General features: G+C 55.3%; 2 protein-coding genes across 51 annotated transcripts in view; one reads left to right on the top strand and one right to left on the bottom strand.

Moving 5' to 3' along the window:
- Positions 1-10259, top strand: part of EPB41 (erythrocyte membrane protein band 4.1) — a 184682-nt gene extending 174423 nt beyond the window's left edge. For all 50 annotated transcript variants that reach the window (XM_060411393.1, XM_060411412.1, XM_060411388.1 and 47 more), the window contains 4 exons: positions 2391-2492; positions 3630-3710; positions 6512-6616; positions 7254-10259. In XM_060411393.1, coding sequence (XP_060267376.1) covers positions 2391-2492; positions 3630-3710; positions 6512-6610 — 282 coding nt within the window. In that variant the 3' untranslated portion in view covers positions 6611-6616; positions 7254-10259. The remainder of the gene's footprint in view (positions 1-2390; positions 2493-3629; positions 3711-6511; positions 6617-7253) is intronic.
- TMEM200B (transmembrane protein 200B) lies at positions 9666-14113 on the bottom strand. The gene is made up of 2 exons (XM_015092855.4): positions 14033-14113; positions 9666-12035 (listed from the first exon to the last, which is right to left on the bottom strand). Exon 2 carries the CDS (start codon positions 12013-12015, stop codon positions 11092-11094), a length of 924 nt encoding a protein of 307 aa, XP_014948341.2. The 5' UTR covers positions 12016-12035; positions 14033-14113; the 3' UTR covers positions 9666-11091.
- Between the last annotated feature and the right edge of the window lie 4513 nt (positions 14114-18626).

Here is an 18626-nt window from a genome sequence, read left to right as displayed (position 1 = left end):
TTGCTTTTGCTGTGTCTGTTATTTTTTTCTGTTATACAAATAAGTTCATTTGTATCTTCTTTTAAGATTCTGCATATAAGCGATATCATGTAATGTTTGTCTTCTTCTGACTTCACTTAGTATGATCATCTCTAGGTTCATCCGTGTGGCTGCAAATGGCAAAATTATTTCATTCTTTCTTATGGTTGAGTAATAATCCATTATGTGTATATTGGGACACAAATTCTTAACAACTTACAACATACGTTTATTTTTCAAATCTCTTTTGATCTTCACAGCTACAGTGGAAGCAGAACACAAGATTTCCTGTTGTAAAAGTGAGAAAAACTAAAACTCAGAAAAGTCAGAATGACTTGCTAAGATCCCATAGCCAGCCACTGTCTGAGCTGGGACCTGAAACCCAATCTTCAGACAAGATGTCTTTGCCCTCAGTCCTAATTGAAACGCTTACTAGCATAGAACCTTGACAGTTTATTTAACTTCTCTGGACCTCAGTTTTCTTAACTTTCTATATAGTTAAGTTATAGAAAGTTAACTTTCTATGTAGTGTAATAATAGAACCTACTTCAGATATCGATAGGTGTGATTGAGGTAACAGTTGTATTATATGCTTGTATTATATGCTATATGTATCATATAGCATGAGTGCAATAAATATCAGTTGAGTCTGAATCTAAGGTAGATCAGTGGGTCTGGGCTGAAGAAGGTGTTAGTGAACTAGTCAGTAATATGCCTGGCATGAGGGTGGCTGGCATGAGTGAAAGACTTAGGTGACACCATCAGCTTCCCTCTGTTTTGTCCAGATTCCTACCTGGAAGGGAACCCAGCCAGGGCCTCTTCCCTAATGCTCTTCTCCTCTTCCTGCCCTGCCCCCAGTGCCTCAAATTTTTGGCTCAATGAAATGTGATCCTTACCCAAAACGGTTGGAGGCCTCTGCTTGTAATACAAATGACTTCTGTAAAGAGGCAGAGAAAGAGAGTAACCAACACATTGCTTGCTGCAGGATACTTTATGAAAACAGTTCAGTTCTCTAAATCCCCCGCTGAGTCAGTGTAAGATGCCAGTGTCAGGCAGTTCCGGCCACGCCTGTCTGAAAAGCTTGTAGCTGCAGGTAGCCTCCATCCTCCTCCCCTCGTTTCTTTTCATCTTGGTCAGGGATGGTCAGCAGCTCTGAGTCTGCTACTGGCCCAAATGCTTGCTGATAACTGTTCATCAGGCCGAGTCTGGCTCCTGCCAAACATTTCTCTTCCTTTTTTGCTAATGTCATTTCTCAGCCTGATCATTATATATTTATCTTGGTCCTAGTAGAGTGAGCTCCAGAGAAACAAGAAGTAGCCTGAGCCCTTGTTCTCTATGTAGATTAGTTGTGTAGCCCAGCATTTGAAATACTTTTAAACCCCTCCTGTAATGAGGGGTTTATCATTTCAATGATAGTTTTGGTCTCAATAATTGTCATTGAGATATTCTCTGTATTTCCCCCGACTTAGCCTTGAAAGAACATACCTCACATGCTCCAGTCTTCCATATTGATCTTCAAAGAAGATAGCCCGAGATTCCTTATACCCCAGCAGGGAACTTTCCTGGTTCTTTCTGGAAAGTTCTGGCATATGACTCAGAATCTAGCCTTGCTTTAGCAACCAAGAGTTTATACCTTTCCTTCTTACCTTGGGTGGTGTGTAAAGAGCTCTAGATTTGTAGAGAGGATTGGTTTTGAATCCTTGGGCAAACCATTCAACTTTCTCTGAGCCTGAGTCTTACCTCTAGTGGTAAACAAACAAACAAACAAACAAAAAACCCACCTGCCAGTGCAGGAGATGTAAGAGATGCGGGTTAGATCACTGGATCGGGAAGATCCCCTGGAGGAGGGCATGGCAACCCACCCCAGATCTTGCCTAGAGAATCCCAGGGACAGAGGAGACTGGCGGGCTCCAGTCCATAGGGTTGCAAAGAGTTGGACACAACTGAAGTGCGCACACACACGTCTCACCTGGGAGTGCTAATAAGTTTCTGCCTTTTCTACTCATATTGATAGGACTCATGTAAGCATCAAAACAAGCTGAAGTCATTTTGAAAGTCATTTGTGAGCTGTCACATGCTCTATACTTATGCATAGTTACTGTCACTGGTTTTGAATCTGTGGTTACACAGCCTCCTCCAGTCTCTGATCCACTCCTATCCCTGACCCAATGCTGAGGAAGCTGGACTCGTCCAGCTGTTTTGGGAGGAGCTTTGTTCCCAGGAGATTATTTTTATTTATTAAGTAAGAGATCACTGGAAGGGAATTGGGGGTTTGCTTTAGGATGTACAGCTGCAGAGCAAAGCTGCATCTCCAGCATCTGCCCCCAAGGCTTCCTGAGAGGCATGCTGACGCGTTGTGTCTCCTTCTGCAGACGGATGACAGCAACGGCGACTTGGACCCAGGAGTTTTGCTGACAGCTCAGACCATCACATCCGAGACCACCAGCAGTACCACCACAACTCAAATTACCAAGGTAACAGACAGCTAGAAATTCCTTATGAAATCGAGTGGCATGCCAGGCTTGCTGCCTCTCTGCAAGAACCCCAGTCCCTAAACAAGGATTTTCAGCTTTATCCTTACTGAGGCAAGTTATTCCCCATTCCCCATGTTCAGGTGGAAAGGCCCTGCTGCTTTTTCCCCAGTAATAAAGCCAGGGAGACCCTGAGCATCCCTACCTCCTTAGAGGTCTCAGAGTCACATGGTTTTCTCTTTACACATTCCTCTGTCTTCCTGGTCAGTGTGTCCTCTGTCTGGCTGGGGAGGTCAGTTTAAAGGCAAGTTTTGTTAGAATTATTAAGCAACCGTATTTTCTAAGCCAAAAATCAGAACTTGGGGTCTCACAAAGAAGGTCTCACAAAGAATTTTTATGCCATGTAGGGGATCGAGGCCATGGGAACTATAGTTCAGATGCTGAAATATTGGAATCATTAGAATATTGTTTATGGGGGCAGGAGGGATAAAGTATCTAAAATTGGAACTGCTCCCAGAAAATCAGAGATGATCCATGTTTGCAGTGGCACTAGAGGAGAAAGCATGTTCTTGTAAGTAAGAAATCTAGATTCCTGACCAAACTCCTTCATCAACACACAGATGAATGGAAGCCAGTTACTTCGTGTATCTAGACCTTGGTTTCCTCAGATGTCAAATAGGGGGCATTATTTGAGGATCGTTTGACATTAGTCATAGGAAACTGTTTTAAAACGAAGAGCTTAGTTTCAAGTTGCATGACATTTTTGTTTATAATCTTCTGATTTTTTTTTTCCTCTTGAAAATAATCAAAATATACAGGAAAAGAGCAAAAAGAAACACCTGTTTTGTTTACACAGAGAATTATGTTTAGCTTATTAAGAATTTTTAGCAATACAGAGGAACAGAGGTGTGCTCATTTTAGCAGATCCAGTCCGAACTGTGAACAAGTGTGTGAGAATGCGATTCTATGCAGTACCCCACAGCAGATTAAAATTTGAAATATAGTTTTCAGACTGATTGCTTGCTGTTATTTGTTTTGCTGTTTGGATTTTTCTTTTCTTCCTTCCTTCCTCCTTTGCTTCTTTCCTCCCTTCCTTCCTTTATTTCTTTCTTACATGATAACTTTTCTCTTTGGTTTCAGACTGTAAAAGGTGGGATTTCAGAGACCCGGATTGAAAAGAGAATTGTGATCACAGGAGATGCGGATATTGACCACGATCAGGTGGGAATGCCAAGGAGATTCTGAATGTGGGAAGGTTTCCCAGTGGGTTGACCGATGGATACCAGAGTTGGCTTGCACAAGACAACAGCTTTATCTTCAGAGAGCCCCCTCAGCTTCTCTAGCCCTCAATTAAGAAGGAGGACAAAGGGAATCAGATCAGGAGACCTGTGGGGGGTGGGGAGGGGGTGCCGCAGATTGAGGAAGCAGCAAAGTGGGATGAAAGGAACATGGGCTGTAGACTCAAAAAGACTTGAGCTCGGATCCTAGTTCTTACCAGATTTTAGCTCTAATTCCGTCAGCCTCTGTTTCCTCATCTATAAGCTAGATCTTCCTTCAAGGATGTTGTGAGAATCGAGTGAGATACACATGTACATCGTGTGGCAAGCGGTGGACTCCAAGCAAATGGAAACACTGCTGCTGTTCAGGGGGGATTCTGTAACCTGTGCTGGAGGCAGTAGAGGTGATCAGACCAGCCTGTGGTCTCTGCACTGGGAGGGGCTGGCGAGCAGGGACACCATGTGAGAGGCTGGGACTCAGGAGACTTGGAACCTGCTTTCTTCCCAGGCCTATCACGAACTTGTTGTGTGACCTTGGGCAAATCACTTTACCTCTGATTTTTTTTTTTTTTTTGGTTGTTTGTTTCTTCTCCTAAAAGAGAGTAGGTTGATCTAGATCATTTCTGGGCCCTTGTGAGTGCTAAAATTCTATGCTTTTATGTTAATTAGGTGCTAATTGTGTGCTTGAAGCAATTAGCAAGTAATAAGGTCAGGATTAATGTTCCCAATTCTCTGGGAGCTGAAGTTAGAACAGTAAAGCTGCAGAGAAGAGGGGGTGGAAGAGACTGCATGCAAATGCTTCTGGAATCATTGACAGGAGCGCTGGAGCCATAGTTCTGTGGCCTTTATGCTGATATGCTGAGTGCCTTAAAAAAAAAAACACTGAGCTGCAGTGCTGGCCGTTCCCTTGGTAGCAGGGTTGAGACTTACAGCTAAGAACACTGGACTGAGGGTCCCAGCAGCGAGGCGGCAGAAGCCCAGGTGGGAGCCCTGGCAGCCGGTTTGCCCCAGCTCAGGGGATCCTGCCGCGCTACCAGCCTGCATCCACCCACGCGGCCCGATGTGTTCTGAGCCCCTGCCACCTACTTAGTCTGTGCTAGACGGCCTGGGAAGGAGCTTTGGCTTTGCTGTGAGACAGACCCGGCTTGAATCCTGACTCTGTAACTTGCTGGTTATATGTCTTTGAGCGAGTTCTTTGACTTCTCTTCTGTAGTTTGCCATCTGTAAAACAAAAATAATCGTAGGTTTCTTTCAGGTTATTGTGACAAAGGAACACGTGCAACTTGCTAGCTCAGAGCGGTGCTTGGTTGTCCTCCAGTCCCTGAGACACGGGGACACGTGGCAGGAATAAGACTTGTCGGGCTCTGGATGGGGAGGGGGCTCTTGAAGAAGATGCAGGCTGTCAGAGCAGGTGCAGACCAGAGGAACCAGAGAGAGGGCGTGGGCGGGGCCTTGGTTGAGCAAACAGGATGAGGGGGGATGAGCAGAGCTCTGTAGGGGTAACAGTTCCAGGAATGGCTTTCATGGAGTCAGGAGACCAAAAGAGGGCTTTCCCTTCTTCCCATCCCTCCTACGGGTAGTCTTAAGAGCCAGATTCAACAATCAGCCAGTCAAATCTAGCTCGAGCCCTCTCTGGTGGGCGGTAGGGTGGGGCACAGGCTGTCTCTGAGAATCCCATGCTGCCGTCCCCCAAAGGGTGTAGTGGGCTCTTCCACCTTGGGGTGCTCTGAGCTTGAGGCTCAGAGACTTGCAGCCCAAGGGGAGTAGCGGTGTCGTGCGTGCGTGCATGCTTGGTCACTTCTGTCGTGTCTGACTCTCTGCGACTCTGTGGACTGTAGCCCAGGCTCCTCTGTTCATGGGATTCTCCAGGCCAGAATACTGGAATGGGTTGCCATGCCCTCCTCCAGGGGATCTTCCTGACTTAGGGACTGAACCTGGGTCTCTTGTGTCTTCTGCATCACAGGTGGATTCTTTACCGCTGAGCCTCCAGGGAAGCCCAGTGGTGTCATTACTCTTCTTTAACTTTTCATCTGCTCCTTTTGATTTCCTAAAATGATCAAAACTCCTCCAGAGACTAAAATAGGGTCATCATGCCCTTCCACCTCCTGCTGAAGCTGAAAAACAGTCTGGTAAAGGGGAAAGTCTGATAGACTTCAGTGAAAATCCCCTTTATATTACTTACTAGCTCTGAAACATTAAGCATTTTAACCATTGAACCTTGGTTCTATCAAATGGAATTAAGGATATTACCTTGATTCATCGAGTTGTTGTGAAGGTCAAGAAATAATAGTAAGTAATGGCATGTCGCACACCCTCCCACTCTTGCTTCCTTTCCTTTCTCTACTTCAGCCAAAGACATCTCTTCCTTCTTGTGTCACGCTTCATTATCTTCTCCTGTCCTGAGCTTCCCGGTCACCCTGCACTGAGCACAGCTTTTGCTTTGTTCTTTAGACGCCCTGTCTTGAGTGAATCCTCCCAGACCCACCCAGGCTGTCACCTCTGAAGTCCTCCCTGACTTGCTGAAGACAGCTCTTAGCTTTCCCCATGTCGGTATTTTAGTCTGGCACCCTCCCTAAGCAGCACGGGATGGGTTCAGCCGTCGTCAGTGTGGCTCAGCCTACCCTCAGCCCTGGTTCCACAGACAGCAAGGTTGAACTTGCCGGAGAAGTGGGGTCCCGTGACCCTTTCCTTCGTCACTAGCCAGGCTGCTTTCTGTCTGATGGGCATTGTTTCTGTCTTCCTCAGGTCCTGGTACAGGCCATCAAGGAGGCAAAGGAGCAGCACCCAGACATGTCAGTGACCAAGGTGGTCGTCCATCAGGAAACCGAAATCTCTGAGGAGTGATCTCAGGTAGCGGCTGGTCTTGGGGGGCAGACCTATCCCTCCAGAGGGGTCCACACCGGCACTTGATCAACTGAAGGCGGAGGAAGGCCGAGGAGGAGGGTGTGGGAGGTTGTTAAGTCCCTGGCGCCCAACTAAAGCTGCTAGGTGTCCTCCTGCCCCAGCAGTCCCGTCAGTGATGGGTTGGAAGATTCTCCATGCGTGGATGTAAACCCCACCCACCTCTTGAATCATCCCTCACCCTCTTGCTTCCCCACCTCCCTTTCTCCCTGCTGCTGTGTTCTCTGCTGTCACAGGGCTCTCTGAGTCTAGTCCTGGGAGGTCAGAGGAAGAGAACAAAACCAAGAAAAGCAGGACTAGTTGTCCTGAAATGAGGCTTTTTCGGGGGTAGGAGAGAGATGGCTGAAGCCCTGGGGCCAGACTAGAGAGTTGGAAGCAGGGTAGCTGACTTTTGGGGAGCCAGGGTTCCAGATAAATCCATGCCTAAAAGTAGTTTACGAATAATTTGAAGAAGCCACCAGGTAGGACAGGGCCCTGTAAAACCCACTCAGGCCTTGATTGTCACCTGTGGCCTCAAGAACTTGGCAGGGGGATGAGGAAGTCTCCTTTGCAAGATTTTTAAACTTTGCTTCTTTCTTTCCTCTAGGAATTCTCCCACCCTCTCCCCTCAACCCCCGACCCCCTGCCCGTCTGCCATCCCAGAGAAAAACCAGCGGAATGATAAAGAAGCTAACCAGCAATAGTTAGACTTCACTTTTAAGATGATTGATTCTAAACCACCAGAAAATCAATTTCTTTTTCTATTTGGAGTTTATACCAAGAAAGTCTTCTAGACATCACTGATCCTTTTGAATACCTTTTTCTATATTGTGATACAAGAAATTGTGCAACTTTTCACTCTATGGACTGTTTTTAAAGAGCTTTTTTTTTTTTTAAATGGGGTGGTTTGGAACCCCTTCAGACCAGCCTCTCCCCACTTAGACTGACAGGGTCCATAGCACTCTGGAAATCCTCCAGTGACACTGTCAGCTGTTGGGGGGACAGAGCCAGCTTACTGGGGCCTCCCCGATCCTCCCCTAGTCTATAGTCTGTAGACGACTGCAGAAGCTTCATGAACCAGCCCTTCCTCAGAGCCAGTGATGTCCCCTTACCAGAATGTCAGGCAGGGCAGCTGCCCTAAGGCGCAGGCCCTAAGCGAGTGCCCCCCGTCCCTTTGCTGAGGCGGAGACTCTGCTCAGAATGCAGCGCTGTTTCCCTTCCTCTCCCCTGCTCTTTCTCTTTGGAGCCTCTTTAGATCAAAGACATAAGACGTTGCTTCAGACATATCTGATGCTGTGAATGTTTGACCATATCCGTGGCCTTCACCTTCCCACCCTCCCTCCCCTCTTACCTCATCAGAAGCAGTGGCTCAGCTAAGAGCTCCCCTGCCACCTCCCATCTCAGGAGACCAGAACTCACGGAAAAATAGGCACTTTGGGCCAGAAGCACTGACGGCACATTTTTACTGGTGATGTGGACAAAGCAAGCTGATGAGATTTTTTTTTCAAGGTTTTCTAGTTCTGGGAACGTGCACTTGACATGGGGGCATGGTGGGGTTTGCCTCAGCCGGATCTGCTCGGACGTATTTCCAGGAGACCATCCCTGGGCCTCTCTCTCTAATCCTTGGGTGACAAGGAGTGTAACCCAGCAGGCGATTGTGGTCCATGACCTTACTCCTCACCAACGGCACCTGCTTTCAGATTATCCTTTCTGGAGCAGGGGAATGGCTTTCACGGGCCTTCCTCCCCACAAAACCCCCCTTGACAAAGGGGCACAAACACCAGCTCTGCTCATTCCCACCTGCCATCTGAGGTCTGTCCGGTTTTGTGACTTGATTTTTGTGGTGGGTTTAAGGTTTCTTTTTGTTTGTTTTTGAAAATAAGGAACTGATGTCCCCAGTTCCACTATTCCTGGTAAAGATTTGGGGGGGGGTCATTTTTATTCAGTAGGCCTTCTCTAATCTTCCAGCTCGATTCCCACAGACAGATCTGCCTACATGGTCTTAGAATCCTAAGTCTAGGACAGAAGGTCAGCTCCCTGAGGTGGACAGTGGGTCACACCCAGCTGTCACTGGGGGCTCCAGGGCGGGGAGGAGAGGCGGCTACAAGCCTCGGCTCCCCACAGTGGGACCCAGCAGCACATGCCTGGAGTGCACTGGCTGAACTTTGTCTCGACAGACGCGGTTGGTTTGAACTGATCTCACATGTGTGCGTTTTTCTCTGAGTCCTTCCTTGAGACTGTTACTAACCCATAGGTAGTTCTCTCTCTGGGCAGGGACAGGGAGGAGCTCAGGTAGGATGTGTCACTGGCCGTGAGGGAAGGAGAGCGCCCTGTCTCAGGAACAGACTTCCAGCCTGGGAGCATAGGTCTGGAGCGACGGGGCTTTCCGGGCAGTGCCCAAGCCAAGGGCTTTGTGGCCCGGAGTGGTGGCGAGGTTGGAAATCCAGTCCATATCAAGCAGGTGTGCCAGATGAGCTTGCTTGCCGGTGGCCAGCTCTGCTGCTTGGAAGAGCTGCAGGAGCCCAGAGCTGACACCTGTGGAATGGAGATGGGCAAAGGAAGAGGCCAGGGCACGTGCATCAGGAATCTGATGCCCCTATATCCCATGATACCCGCTCAGAGTGGCTGCTTTCTCAGTCCTGGGCCACTCATTGGGGGCCTGAACTTCCCCTCGGTCTGTTACCAGCTCACTCCACTTCTCCCTGCTTCCCTGACTATAAACTGGACCAGAAGATCTCCAATGCCCTGCGGGCACTGCGAAGCCATGATATGGACAAGCCAGCGTGAGGGGTGTCCTTCTGAGCCTCTTTCACCTTCCTCCCTCTCTGGTTACCGAACTTGGGGTTTGGCAGTTGTTTGAATTTTTTATTTTCCTTCTTGCAATTGTGTGCGTGCGTGCGTGAGAAGAAAAACAGACTGTCCAGGTGGAAACAGTGAAGAGGGGAGAAGAGTTCATTTCCAGGGTCAACAACTTGGCGGCCATTTTCCTAAAGTGACTCAGACACACCACAGTACCAACTCTCGCTGCAATTTGATTTTTATTCCACTTGAGTAATAAAGATTTCCTCCAAGCCACGTGAGGTCTCTGTCACCCACCCACCCGCAAAGCAGGACCTGAATTTATCAGCGGAGGGCCCACAGAGCCTGGCTGCAGGGACCTGTCAGGGAATCTTTGCCCACCTCCAGCCCCCGCCGTGTGTTCTTCAGGGCAGCTAAGGGTGGCGAGGCAGCAATCCACCTTTGGAAATGGAGCCAGAGCTACGGCCTGACCAACACCAAGGAATGCTCATGGGAAATACCTGCCCAGTATCTCATTCCCCGGGCTGGCTGATTTTACAAATCTCAAATGTTTTATTTTGGTGACAAAAATGAAGGAGCTTTGTAAATTAAAAAAAAAAATTATGAATCATATCAAGTAGTTGTTTTCATTTCTCGACAAAATAGGAAGCTATGGCAGCCGAATCAAATTGACAACAACTTTAGATTAAATAGGCAATATTTAGGTCTGCCATCTTGGCCTGTTGTAGTAAGAGAAGTGGTAGTAGTGTTTAGATACTGTTTGGTCTTGCTTCTTGTATTGCATTTTTCAATAAACTGAAAAAAAAACAAAAAACCTGACTCTGTGAAGATTGATCAACTTTTAAAGTTCTCTTCCCCTACATGGGTCAGGGAAACCCAAATCCAAGCCATTTTCTAAGGCTGTCCACACTGACCAAAAGGGTGCTTCAACATATAAAAGGATTTCTGAGAACTGGCAAATGCTTTTTGCCACCTGGAGGAAGATTTCACAGCATGGGCCACAGGACAAAGGAGAGAAGGGGGCTTCTCAGACCTGCTTGGGGAGGGGCCAGACCCTAGTACAGAGGCATTGGCAGTAGTATAGCCCTTACCGGGATGTACCCAGCACGGCTGAGGGAGAAAGAGGTTTAGGTGGTGGGAGTTAAAGGCTCAGTCCCAGATGGCAGTGGAAGGTCTCAACTCTGCAGCGTTGCCCATCTTCCCAGAGGCCCAAACCCCAGCACCAGTGCCACCTTGGAGGGAGCCTGTCCCAGCCTGTAACACCACAACCTACCTTCCAGGTCTGAGGATCCTCACCCACCACTTGGGGTCTGCCAAGACACCCACCAGATGCATCCCTGGACCTCCAGCCCCATCAGGTATCTGTCCAGGGCTAAGGCCACTTTTGGAGGCTGAAGGAATTCCTGAGGCTGAGTCATGATGGTCTCCAGAGTCCACATTAAAACACATCCTCTCTAGCTTTTTGAGCCCTTGTGCAGTTGGCATTTCTTTGCCGACATGCAAGTCAGGAGGCCTTGGCAGCTGTTGGGGCTGGAGCATCCATCCCCCGCGCTGGGATGTGACTGAAACCTCTGCTAGACATCAGGACTCCTAGGGCTGTGCCATGGTCCACGCTGCAGCCTCACAGCAGGCTGTGCCCCTCCTCCTCAGACCCGGGCCCCCAAGTCCCCTCCTGCTCCCAACTTGGCATAACCCCCCAGACTGAGGCGGTCCAGCCGTGGCCAGCTTCGGTGAGCGCAGTCCCGAGCCGCTGGGGCCCCCAGCAGGAGCTCTCCGAGGCCCAGATCCAAAGACTTGGAATGTTCGATGCAGGAGCCGGAGGGCTGCACGGTGATGATCACATGACCGGCCTGGGGCCGCGGACCCCAAGGTGGATGCAGCCCTGAGCCCTTCAGCGGGTAGCTGTTAAGCAGGGCAGGTAACCCCAAGCGAGGATTAGCTGGCTCTGAACGCAGACTCCGCACTGACGGGACGGGTGAGGTACCCCGACGCGGGGACAGGTCCCAGCTTTCCGGTTCCACGCAGCCTGCGGCTCGGGGAGTCCTGGGGCCGGGGCTGGGGAGGAGCGCGCAGTCCCACCCTGGGCCGTCCGGGGGCCGCAGCGCCTGAGCCCGCAGCACCCCCTGGCGAAGCCGTCGCGTCTCCAGGTCGCGGTTCTCGTAGAGCAGCGTGTTGGCACAGATGAACACGAACAGGCCGACGCCCATGACCACCGGCCCAAGGAGTCTCAGCCGCTCGTGCGGGCCGTGAGCTCGGCCGGCGCCGCGACCCTCGCGCCGCAGCTCACTCAGGGGAGGCGCGCTGGCGTTCGCAGCCCGGGGTCCCGGGACTCCGGCGCGGTGGGGCCAGTAGCCGGCCACCGCGATGCCCATGCCCACCAGGACCACGAGCGCCCCCAGCGCCGCGAACGCCCCCGACGGCGAGCGCAGCCGCAGCCGCGCCCGCACCCGCAGGGGTTCAGGAGGGGAGCGCGCGCGCCGGCGGCGGCCCAGGCGGCGGCCCAGGCGCGAGACGCGGCCCTCGGGGCTCCTCCGCACCTCCCCGCGGTCTCCAGGGCTCCCGGCCGTCATCTCGCCGCCGTCTGGGCGCCCTGCGGAGAGAAGTGGGGAGGCAGGGACTGAACCGACGGGCCTACGGTCGGATCGCCAGGTCGGGGGCCCCAATCCGGGAGGGAAGATGGGGCCGCCTCGCCCAGGACGCTTGGAGATCCCTGGCGGCCACCCACGGATTTTCCCGGGCTGCGAGGCGGGGAGCCGCCCCCGCTCGGGTTTTCCGCAGCGGAGCTCCGAGCCAGGGACGCGCGGCAGAAGCCGGAGTTGGCCGGGCCCGCGGGCGGAGACGAGGGAGGGGGGCGCGGGCAGCTCCTTGACGCATCCTCGGCTGCGGGGCTCCGGCCGCCGGCGCCCTCTTGGCCAGCTTGAGGGTCCCGGGCTCGGGGAGGCGTGGGGACCCCGGCAGCGGCGTCTGCAGGGTAAGTCCCGCCCGCGATCGAGCTCACCCCCGCACGTGGCTGCACCATATAGTAAAGGAGGGAGGGGGCACTTGGCCGCCCGGGTCCGCCGGGGTCGCTGGCGGATCCCCTTCCCCCTACTGCGCTACACGTACCGCAGCGGAGGAAGGGGGGGGGGGGGGTTGTCACGGACTCCAGCCTCTTCCTGCCCGCCCCCTCTTCCAGACCTCCTCAGTCAGCACTGAAGCTGCAGCAAGACAGACTTGAGCTAGACTCCGAGAAGACCGCTCAGACCAAAACCAGCGGCAGACTTTGCACAGGATTTTTTGAAACTCCGCGAAGAGCCCCCTTCCCCTCCTCCAGCCGCCCATCCACGGTCCGGGCAGGAGGCAGGGGGCCGTGGGTGCCAGGCTCCGGGCCTTGCCGGTGAGCTCCTCTCCTGGCTCTCCTGTAGGCCCAGGCAACACTGTTCCCCAGGCTGCAGCGTTTCCAATTCGGGCTCCTCCGGATGAATCATCCCCCTTTCCCGCCGCCTGGCCTCCTTTCCGGCCTCCTCAGCCCGAGGCCTTAGTGGCCGCGTCCCGGCCAGAGCAGCACCGCCCTTGCACCCCAGGGTCTGGGCCGCCCGGTGTAAGCCCTTCCCAGCTGCTGGTGCGGCCCGGCCTGCGGCCTGAGGGACTGAATCCGGGCCAGGCGGGAGTAGCCGGGATACGTGTGATGTAGCCCCCACGAAAGGCTGGGTGTGGGAGGAAACGGTGCCCCGGCCCAGGCGCTCCGGGTCCCGCAGGAGAGGAGGGTTAGGACCTTGCTGTCCAGTGGTGCGTCCTGACTGCCCCAGTCTGGTTTCCCAACAGCTGCATCTCTGGAACCCGTAGCCGAGGCGCCAGGAAGGAGGGCTTGTTACCCTTCTCTCTCCCCATCCGCACCCCAAAGCTCAACGCAGGACATCCCATCCCTGCCTCCGACAGGAGCGCTGAAGGCCCAGGCCCTAGCATGGAGCCCGGCGTCTTCCGCGTCCAAGGCCTGGGGTTCACAGAGGGAAACTACGGCCCGGAGAGGTGGCTGGGTCTGCTGGGGTCACGCAGCGCACGCCACGCAGGACGCGGGGTCCACACAAGACCTAACCCCGGGCACTTCTCGGCACAGCCCTGGGAGCGTCCTGGGAGGAGGGGAGGCCCGTTCCCTGCCTGGTCTCTGAGTATGGAGCTCTTTCCCCAGCCCCAAACTGGAGAAATGACCACCCCCGCCCCAGCCCAGAGCTGGCGCCCCCGTCCCAACTCTCGAGCCACCCGCGGGTCCTGGCGGGTAGGGAAGGAAACGGAGGCCTGCCGAGAGAGGGATGGGGACAAGCTCAGACACTGAGATTTTGGAGGGTGTGAGTCGACGCTGGGGACCCCGGGAGAGGCAGCAACTTGGAGCCACAGTCCGAGGATCCCTGGTCGCAGGAAGTTGCTGGGGGCCGGATTCCTAACACTCCGGGGTCCCGCCTCTGCGCGCGTCCACACTCCTGCCGCGGGAAAAAAGGGAACCCCGCTCCGGCTCCTCCCCATCCCCAGGGCCTTTCTGGAGGGAGCGACCAAACAAAAAGTTGGGGAAAGTGGAGAGGTGAACACCACCAGGCCCCTAGTTTCGCTCACCTGGCGCTCAGCGCCGGAGTGGGTCCGGGTCCGAGTCCGCACGCCTGGGCTGCAGCCCTGCCGCGGTCTCCGTGGACTCTTGGCGCCCGGTCCCGCCCCCTGGCCCGGTCCCGCCCCGGTCCGGCCCCGCCCCCGCCCCGCCCACCGGGAGCCCCCGGGCCAGTTCGGCCGGTGTCCAGCCAGTGTCCGGCCCGGCCCCAAGGCTGGAAGGAGGCAGCGAGTCTCAAGGCTGAGGCTCGAAGGTAAGAGCTGTGTGCGCGCTCGGTGACTCGGAGGATCCGAGGGCCCCAAGTCCCCGGCTGACGTCTTTCAGAAGGCCTGGGAGGGTGCCCTCCCCACGTGGGAAGACTGAAACCCCTGCCTCGCTCCGCAGCCGGAGCGAGCAGACCCAGGATTGAAGCCGCACGCCCTCCCCCGCCTCGCACAATCCGTCCCTTCCAGGCGCCCCGGAGAGGACCCTCGGGCAACTGAGAGCCCACAGGTGCCAAGCGCCGTTCGAGGCGCTTCCCGAGGAGGCGGCCAGAGTTCCCGCTCCGCCCGACCGTACTATCTGAACCTTTCTGCATCTGAACCTCACAGTCTTCACCTGTAAAATGGGTGTGATGGTCTCTGCTTCACAAGATGCCGAGGGGCGAAAATCCGGCGTCAAGGGCGGGGCACACTAGAGGGGCACAGCCCGGGGTACGCCTCCGAGCGCTCGGAAGAGGAATCACTTTGCCGTTTAGTTGCTAAGTCGTGTCTGACTCTTTGGGACCCCCATGGACTCTAGCCCGCCAGGCTTCTCTATCCTTGAGATTCTCCAGGCAGGATACTGGAGTCGGTGGCCATGCCCTGCTCCAATCACGTTGGCGGGGAGGGTAAATAGAGAAGAACCGGATTCTCAGAGCCGAGGGAATCGGATGCAGCGTCGCCGGCCTCCCTAGCCTTCCCGAAGATGCTGCCTAGCGGGAGTGGGGAGACGGTGCTCGTCTCAAATCAGGAGGCGGGTTCGGAAATCCGCGGCGCCCCGCGCGGACCGGCCCACAGGGGGCTGCCCGGCCTTCGTGTCCCGCCCGCCCCCAGAGGCAAGAATGTGGCGCGGAGCCAGGGGGTCGGCGGGCGGCCCAGTTTCCATGATGCGGGGGGCGGAGGAGGAGGGGGCGGGGAGGTACGGGCAAATTGCCAGCCTCCGCCCCGGCCGCCCCCCAACCCCACTCCCGCAGCCCAGCTAGGGCCCCTCGGGAGGAATTTCCGGCCTGGGATTGATTATAACCCGCCCCTCCCCCGGTCGCCGAGACCCCCCGGCCCGCGGGGCGCTCGTGAAGGGGGATGGGCAGTAATGAGACCCGGCTGTGCGCCGGGGGGCCAGGCGGGGGAACTCGGGGCCCCCAAGCCCGCTGACGGGTCCCGGAGCCACACTGCACAACTGGGCCTCGAACCCAGGCTCCCGTCCTCTAGCTCGGCCGAGGAGACCAGGGGTGGCGTAGGCGCCCCGGAAGCCGCCTCGCCCCGCCACCGGCGACCGAGCATCCTCGGGAGAGTCCGAGGCCACTGCCGGGGGCGGGGCCTCCCCCGGTGGGCCGAGGCCTGGGTCCCGAGGAGGCCGCAAGGGGGCGAGGCTTCCCCGGAGCCACATCCCTGCGGGTCCGAGACCGCCTTCCTGCCGCCCCCTTGGGCCGCGAGGCTGCTGCGGCCCGAGCTCGCGTCTGGGCTGTGGCCGGCGCTCCGCCGGGGCCGCAGCCTTCTTCTTGCCTCCTCCCGCTTCTTGCTCCGCAGGAGGACCTTTCCTCTCGCCCTCGGTCCGCTCCTCACACACGGACCCCACCTCCGCCCTCTCAGCGTTTCCCCAAGGCCCATCCGACCCCGTCGCCCCTCTTGGCTCATTGGGTCACCAACTTCGGAGGCCAACCCGGGGTCTCCAGGGCCTCGTCCCGCTGCCCCGCCTGCCCCGCCGTTTACCACCTGTTCCTCCCGCCTCTGCCCTCCTCAGGACTCTGCCCTCCTCAGTGTTGGGGCTTCTTCCATCCTAAGCCCCAGGAGGAACCCCGCTTCCAGCAGCCAGCCATCTGCCTGGACCGCGGGGAGCAGTCGGTTCCTGCTCTTTCCCGTCTTCTCACTTTGTGAATGGACCCATCACCCAGCCTAAGGGCATATACTTCAGGGGTCAACTGGGGCGCCTTCCTCTCCCAGTTCTGTCTAATTCATCAAGCCCCTGTGGACCCTGGTCCAGGGATCTTGAATTAGTGCCCCAGTGCCCCTGTCCTGCTGCAGGCCAGGCCTTGCTCCTCCGCAGGTGGGCACCAAGCACCTTTCTACTCAGGATGAGATGAATCCAGGTCTCAGAGGTGGGTGAATCTGAACTCCTCACTCACTCCCTGCTTCAAGCCCTCAGGGGGCTCCCCAGTTTTTTTCCAAGTGTAGTTTGTGTGCTGCGTGCTGAGTCGCTTCGGTTGTGTCCGACTCTTTGCAACCCTATGGACTGTAGCCCGCCAGGCTACTCTGTCCATGGGATTTTCCAGGCAAGAATACTGGAGTTGAGTTTAGATCCCTCTTCCTTCCACAAACCAGCCCTGCCCCTCTCACTCCTGCCTCCTGGGTAGCTGAGCTTGTTTCTATCCCCAGATCCTCTGCGTTCTGGCTTTCGGAGCTTGGCACGTGCCTTGCCCCCTGTTGGGAGCTCCCACGCCCCTGGTTGTCCCCTTGCCTGCTACTCATCCTTCAGACCTTCGCTGGGCTTCCCCTGGGCCCTTAGCCCAGCCCAGCCCGAGCTCTACCCTTCTGTTCCCTCTCCCCACCCCCACCACCTACACACACACAGAAGACTCCCTGCAGCAGCACTCCACATGGATGAATTGGAATCAGTGTTTGGGAACTGAGTCTATTTCCTGTCTGTGTCCTCTGTGGCCGTGAGCTCTAAGGGGCAGGACTCGGCTTGTCTTGCTCACCCCTGTGCCCAGCTCAGTGCCTGCCCACCACTGGACCTCAGCTGACCCTCAACTGGCCCATCTCCCCCACCACTGGGCCCCTCCTAATTTCTACCCCTGGGACCCATTTCAGGCAACAGGAGGTAAAAAGCAAAACAAAACAAAATAAAACTCTGTTTCCCCATCTGTAAAAAAGCAGGGAGTAATACTCCCAGTGTTGTTTTGAAGGTTAGAGTCCACGTCCTCAGCCCCTGGCACAAAGCGGTCATCCACTGAATAGCTGCTCCCCCTTTGCCCGTGGGCGTCAGACCCCAAAGACCATGTTTGTGGGTCAGAGAAACTTTCTCTGGTCATTTGGGGTGGCTGGGGAGAAAAGGGCCCCTCTTCTTGGACACAACCCCTTTCAATTCTCTTGAGGGCTCAGGGAGGTCAATATTATGCCCACTTTGCAGATGAGGTTCAGAGGAGCAAAGAGACATGCCCACAGACATGAAGTCACACTGGTGCCCCCCGACCCTCCACAGAGGGAAGTCCATTGATGGCTTAGCCCTGGTGTGCAGGTGTGTAGACAGCCAGTGTCTCAATATTGGGACACTGATCTCAAATTGTACCCTGGCCTTGCGTCACCTGGACCCCTCCACTTCTGAACCAGGAGGGGCCTGGGTGAGCTGTCCCCTAGGGACCACAGTGCTCAGCGCGCTACACTGACCCTCGTGAAGGCAGAGAAACAGACACGGTTGACCCTGAGGTCCCTGCCTAACTGAGGCTCCAGGTGCTTTCCAGAAGCCACCATGGGGAGGAAGCGACCTGTGACACCTGCGTGTCCCAGCCCCACCCTGGGGCCACACATTGGCAGGACCTGGGAATCCATCTTCTCTCAGTATCATTTTTAGAACAGTGCATCTGCCTGGGGCTAGTCTGCCCTGGATTTCTTGCCCGAGCCCCAGAGGTGTCTAAAACCTTCACAGCCCTGTGCCAGTGGGCTCCCCCTCCCCACACCCGCACCGGAACCACAGCCTCAACTAAGAATCCAGAACCCTGGTTCAGAGTGGAAGCCTGGCTCTGAGCCCAGGTTTGATTACGCTGCTCAGTCATTTGCTGGATGCCCTCAGCCAGGTCACAGCCCCTGCCTGTGTCGCGTGACCTTCCCAGGGAGGAAAGGGCTGTGCTGCCCATTCAGTGAGGACTGATGGGTAAGTAGAGTCCAGAAGCCCAGCCCCGAGGCCCCCTGTTATAAGAATGGACACCAACAGCCCCAGAGGGGCGGGGCCTTGACCAGGGTGACCCGGCTGGTAAATAGCGAGCTGGGTTTCAAGGCCCCAGAGTCACAGGTCCCACTGGGGCTCAAGGCCTTAGAGGGCTCTGGGATATTGACCCCAAAGCCATTTCCTCCCACCCAGGGAAGCTCTGAGCTGGGCAAGCTGGGCTTCTCACCAGGTGTCTCGGGGCCACAGGCAGAACCAGCTCCCCATCTCTGCTGCCCTCTGCAGTCCAGAGAGGGGCAGGGGTGACACCGGAAGGGCAGGGAGCTGAGACCCTCGCCCTGGGAGGACAGGATGAAGCCAGCCTCCTACCTGAGCCCCTAGACAGAGAGACAACAGCAGGAACACCACCATCGCGCAGAGCTCCCTGCTGCCGGGCCCTTCATACCCATTACCTCCCTAAGTGTGCCAGGCAGCTGTGAGAGTGAG

This window comes from Ovis aries, chromosome 2, assembly GCF_016772045.2.
Source record: "Ovis aries strain OAR_USU_Benz2616 breed Rambouillet chromosome 2, ARS-UI_Ramb_v3.0, whole genome shotgun sequence".
NCBI classification, from domain to species: Eukaryota; Metazoa; Chordata; class Mammalia; order Artiodactyla; family Bovidae; genus Ovis; species Ovis aries.
The sequence above is the reverse complement of the archived record's forward strand: the minus strand, read 5'-3'. Positions and strand labels throughout refer to the sequence as shown.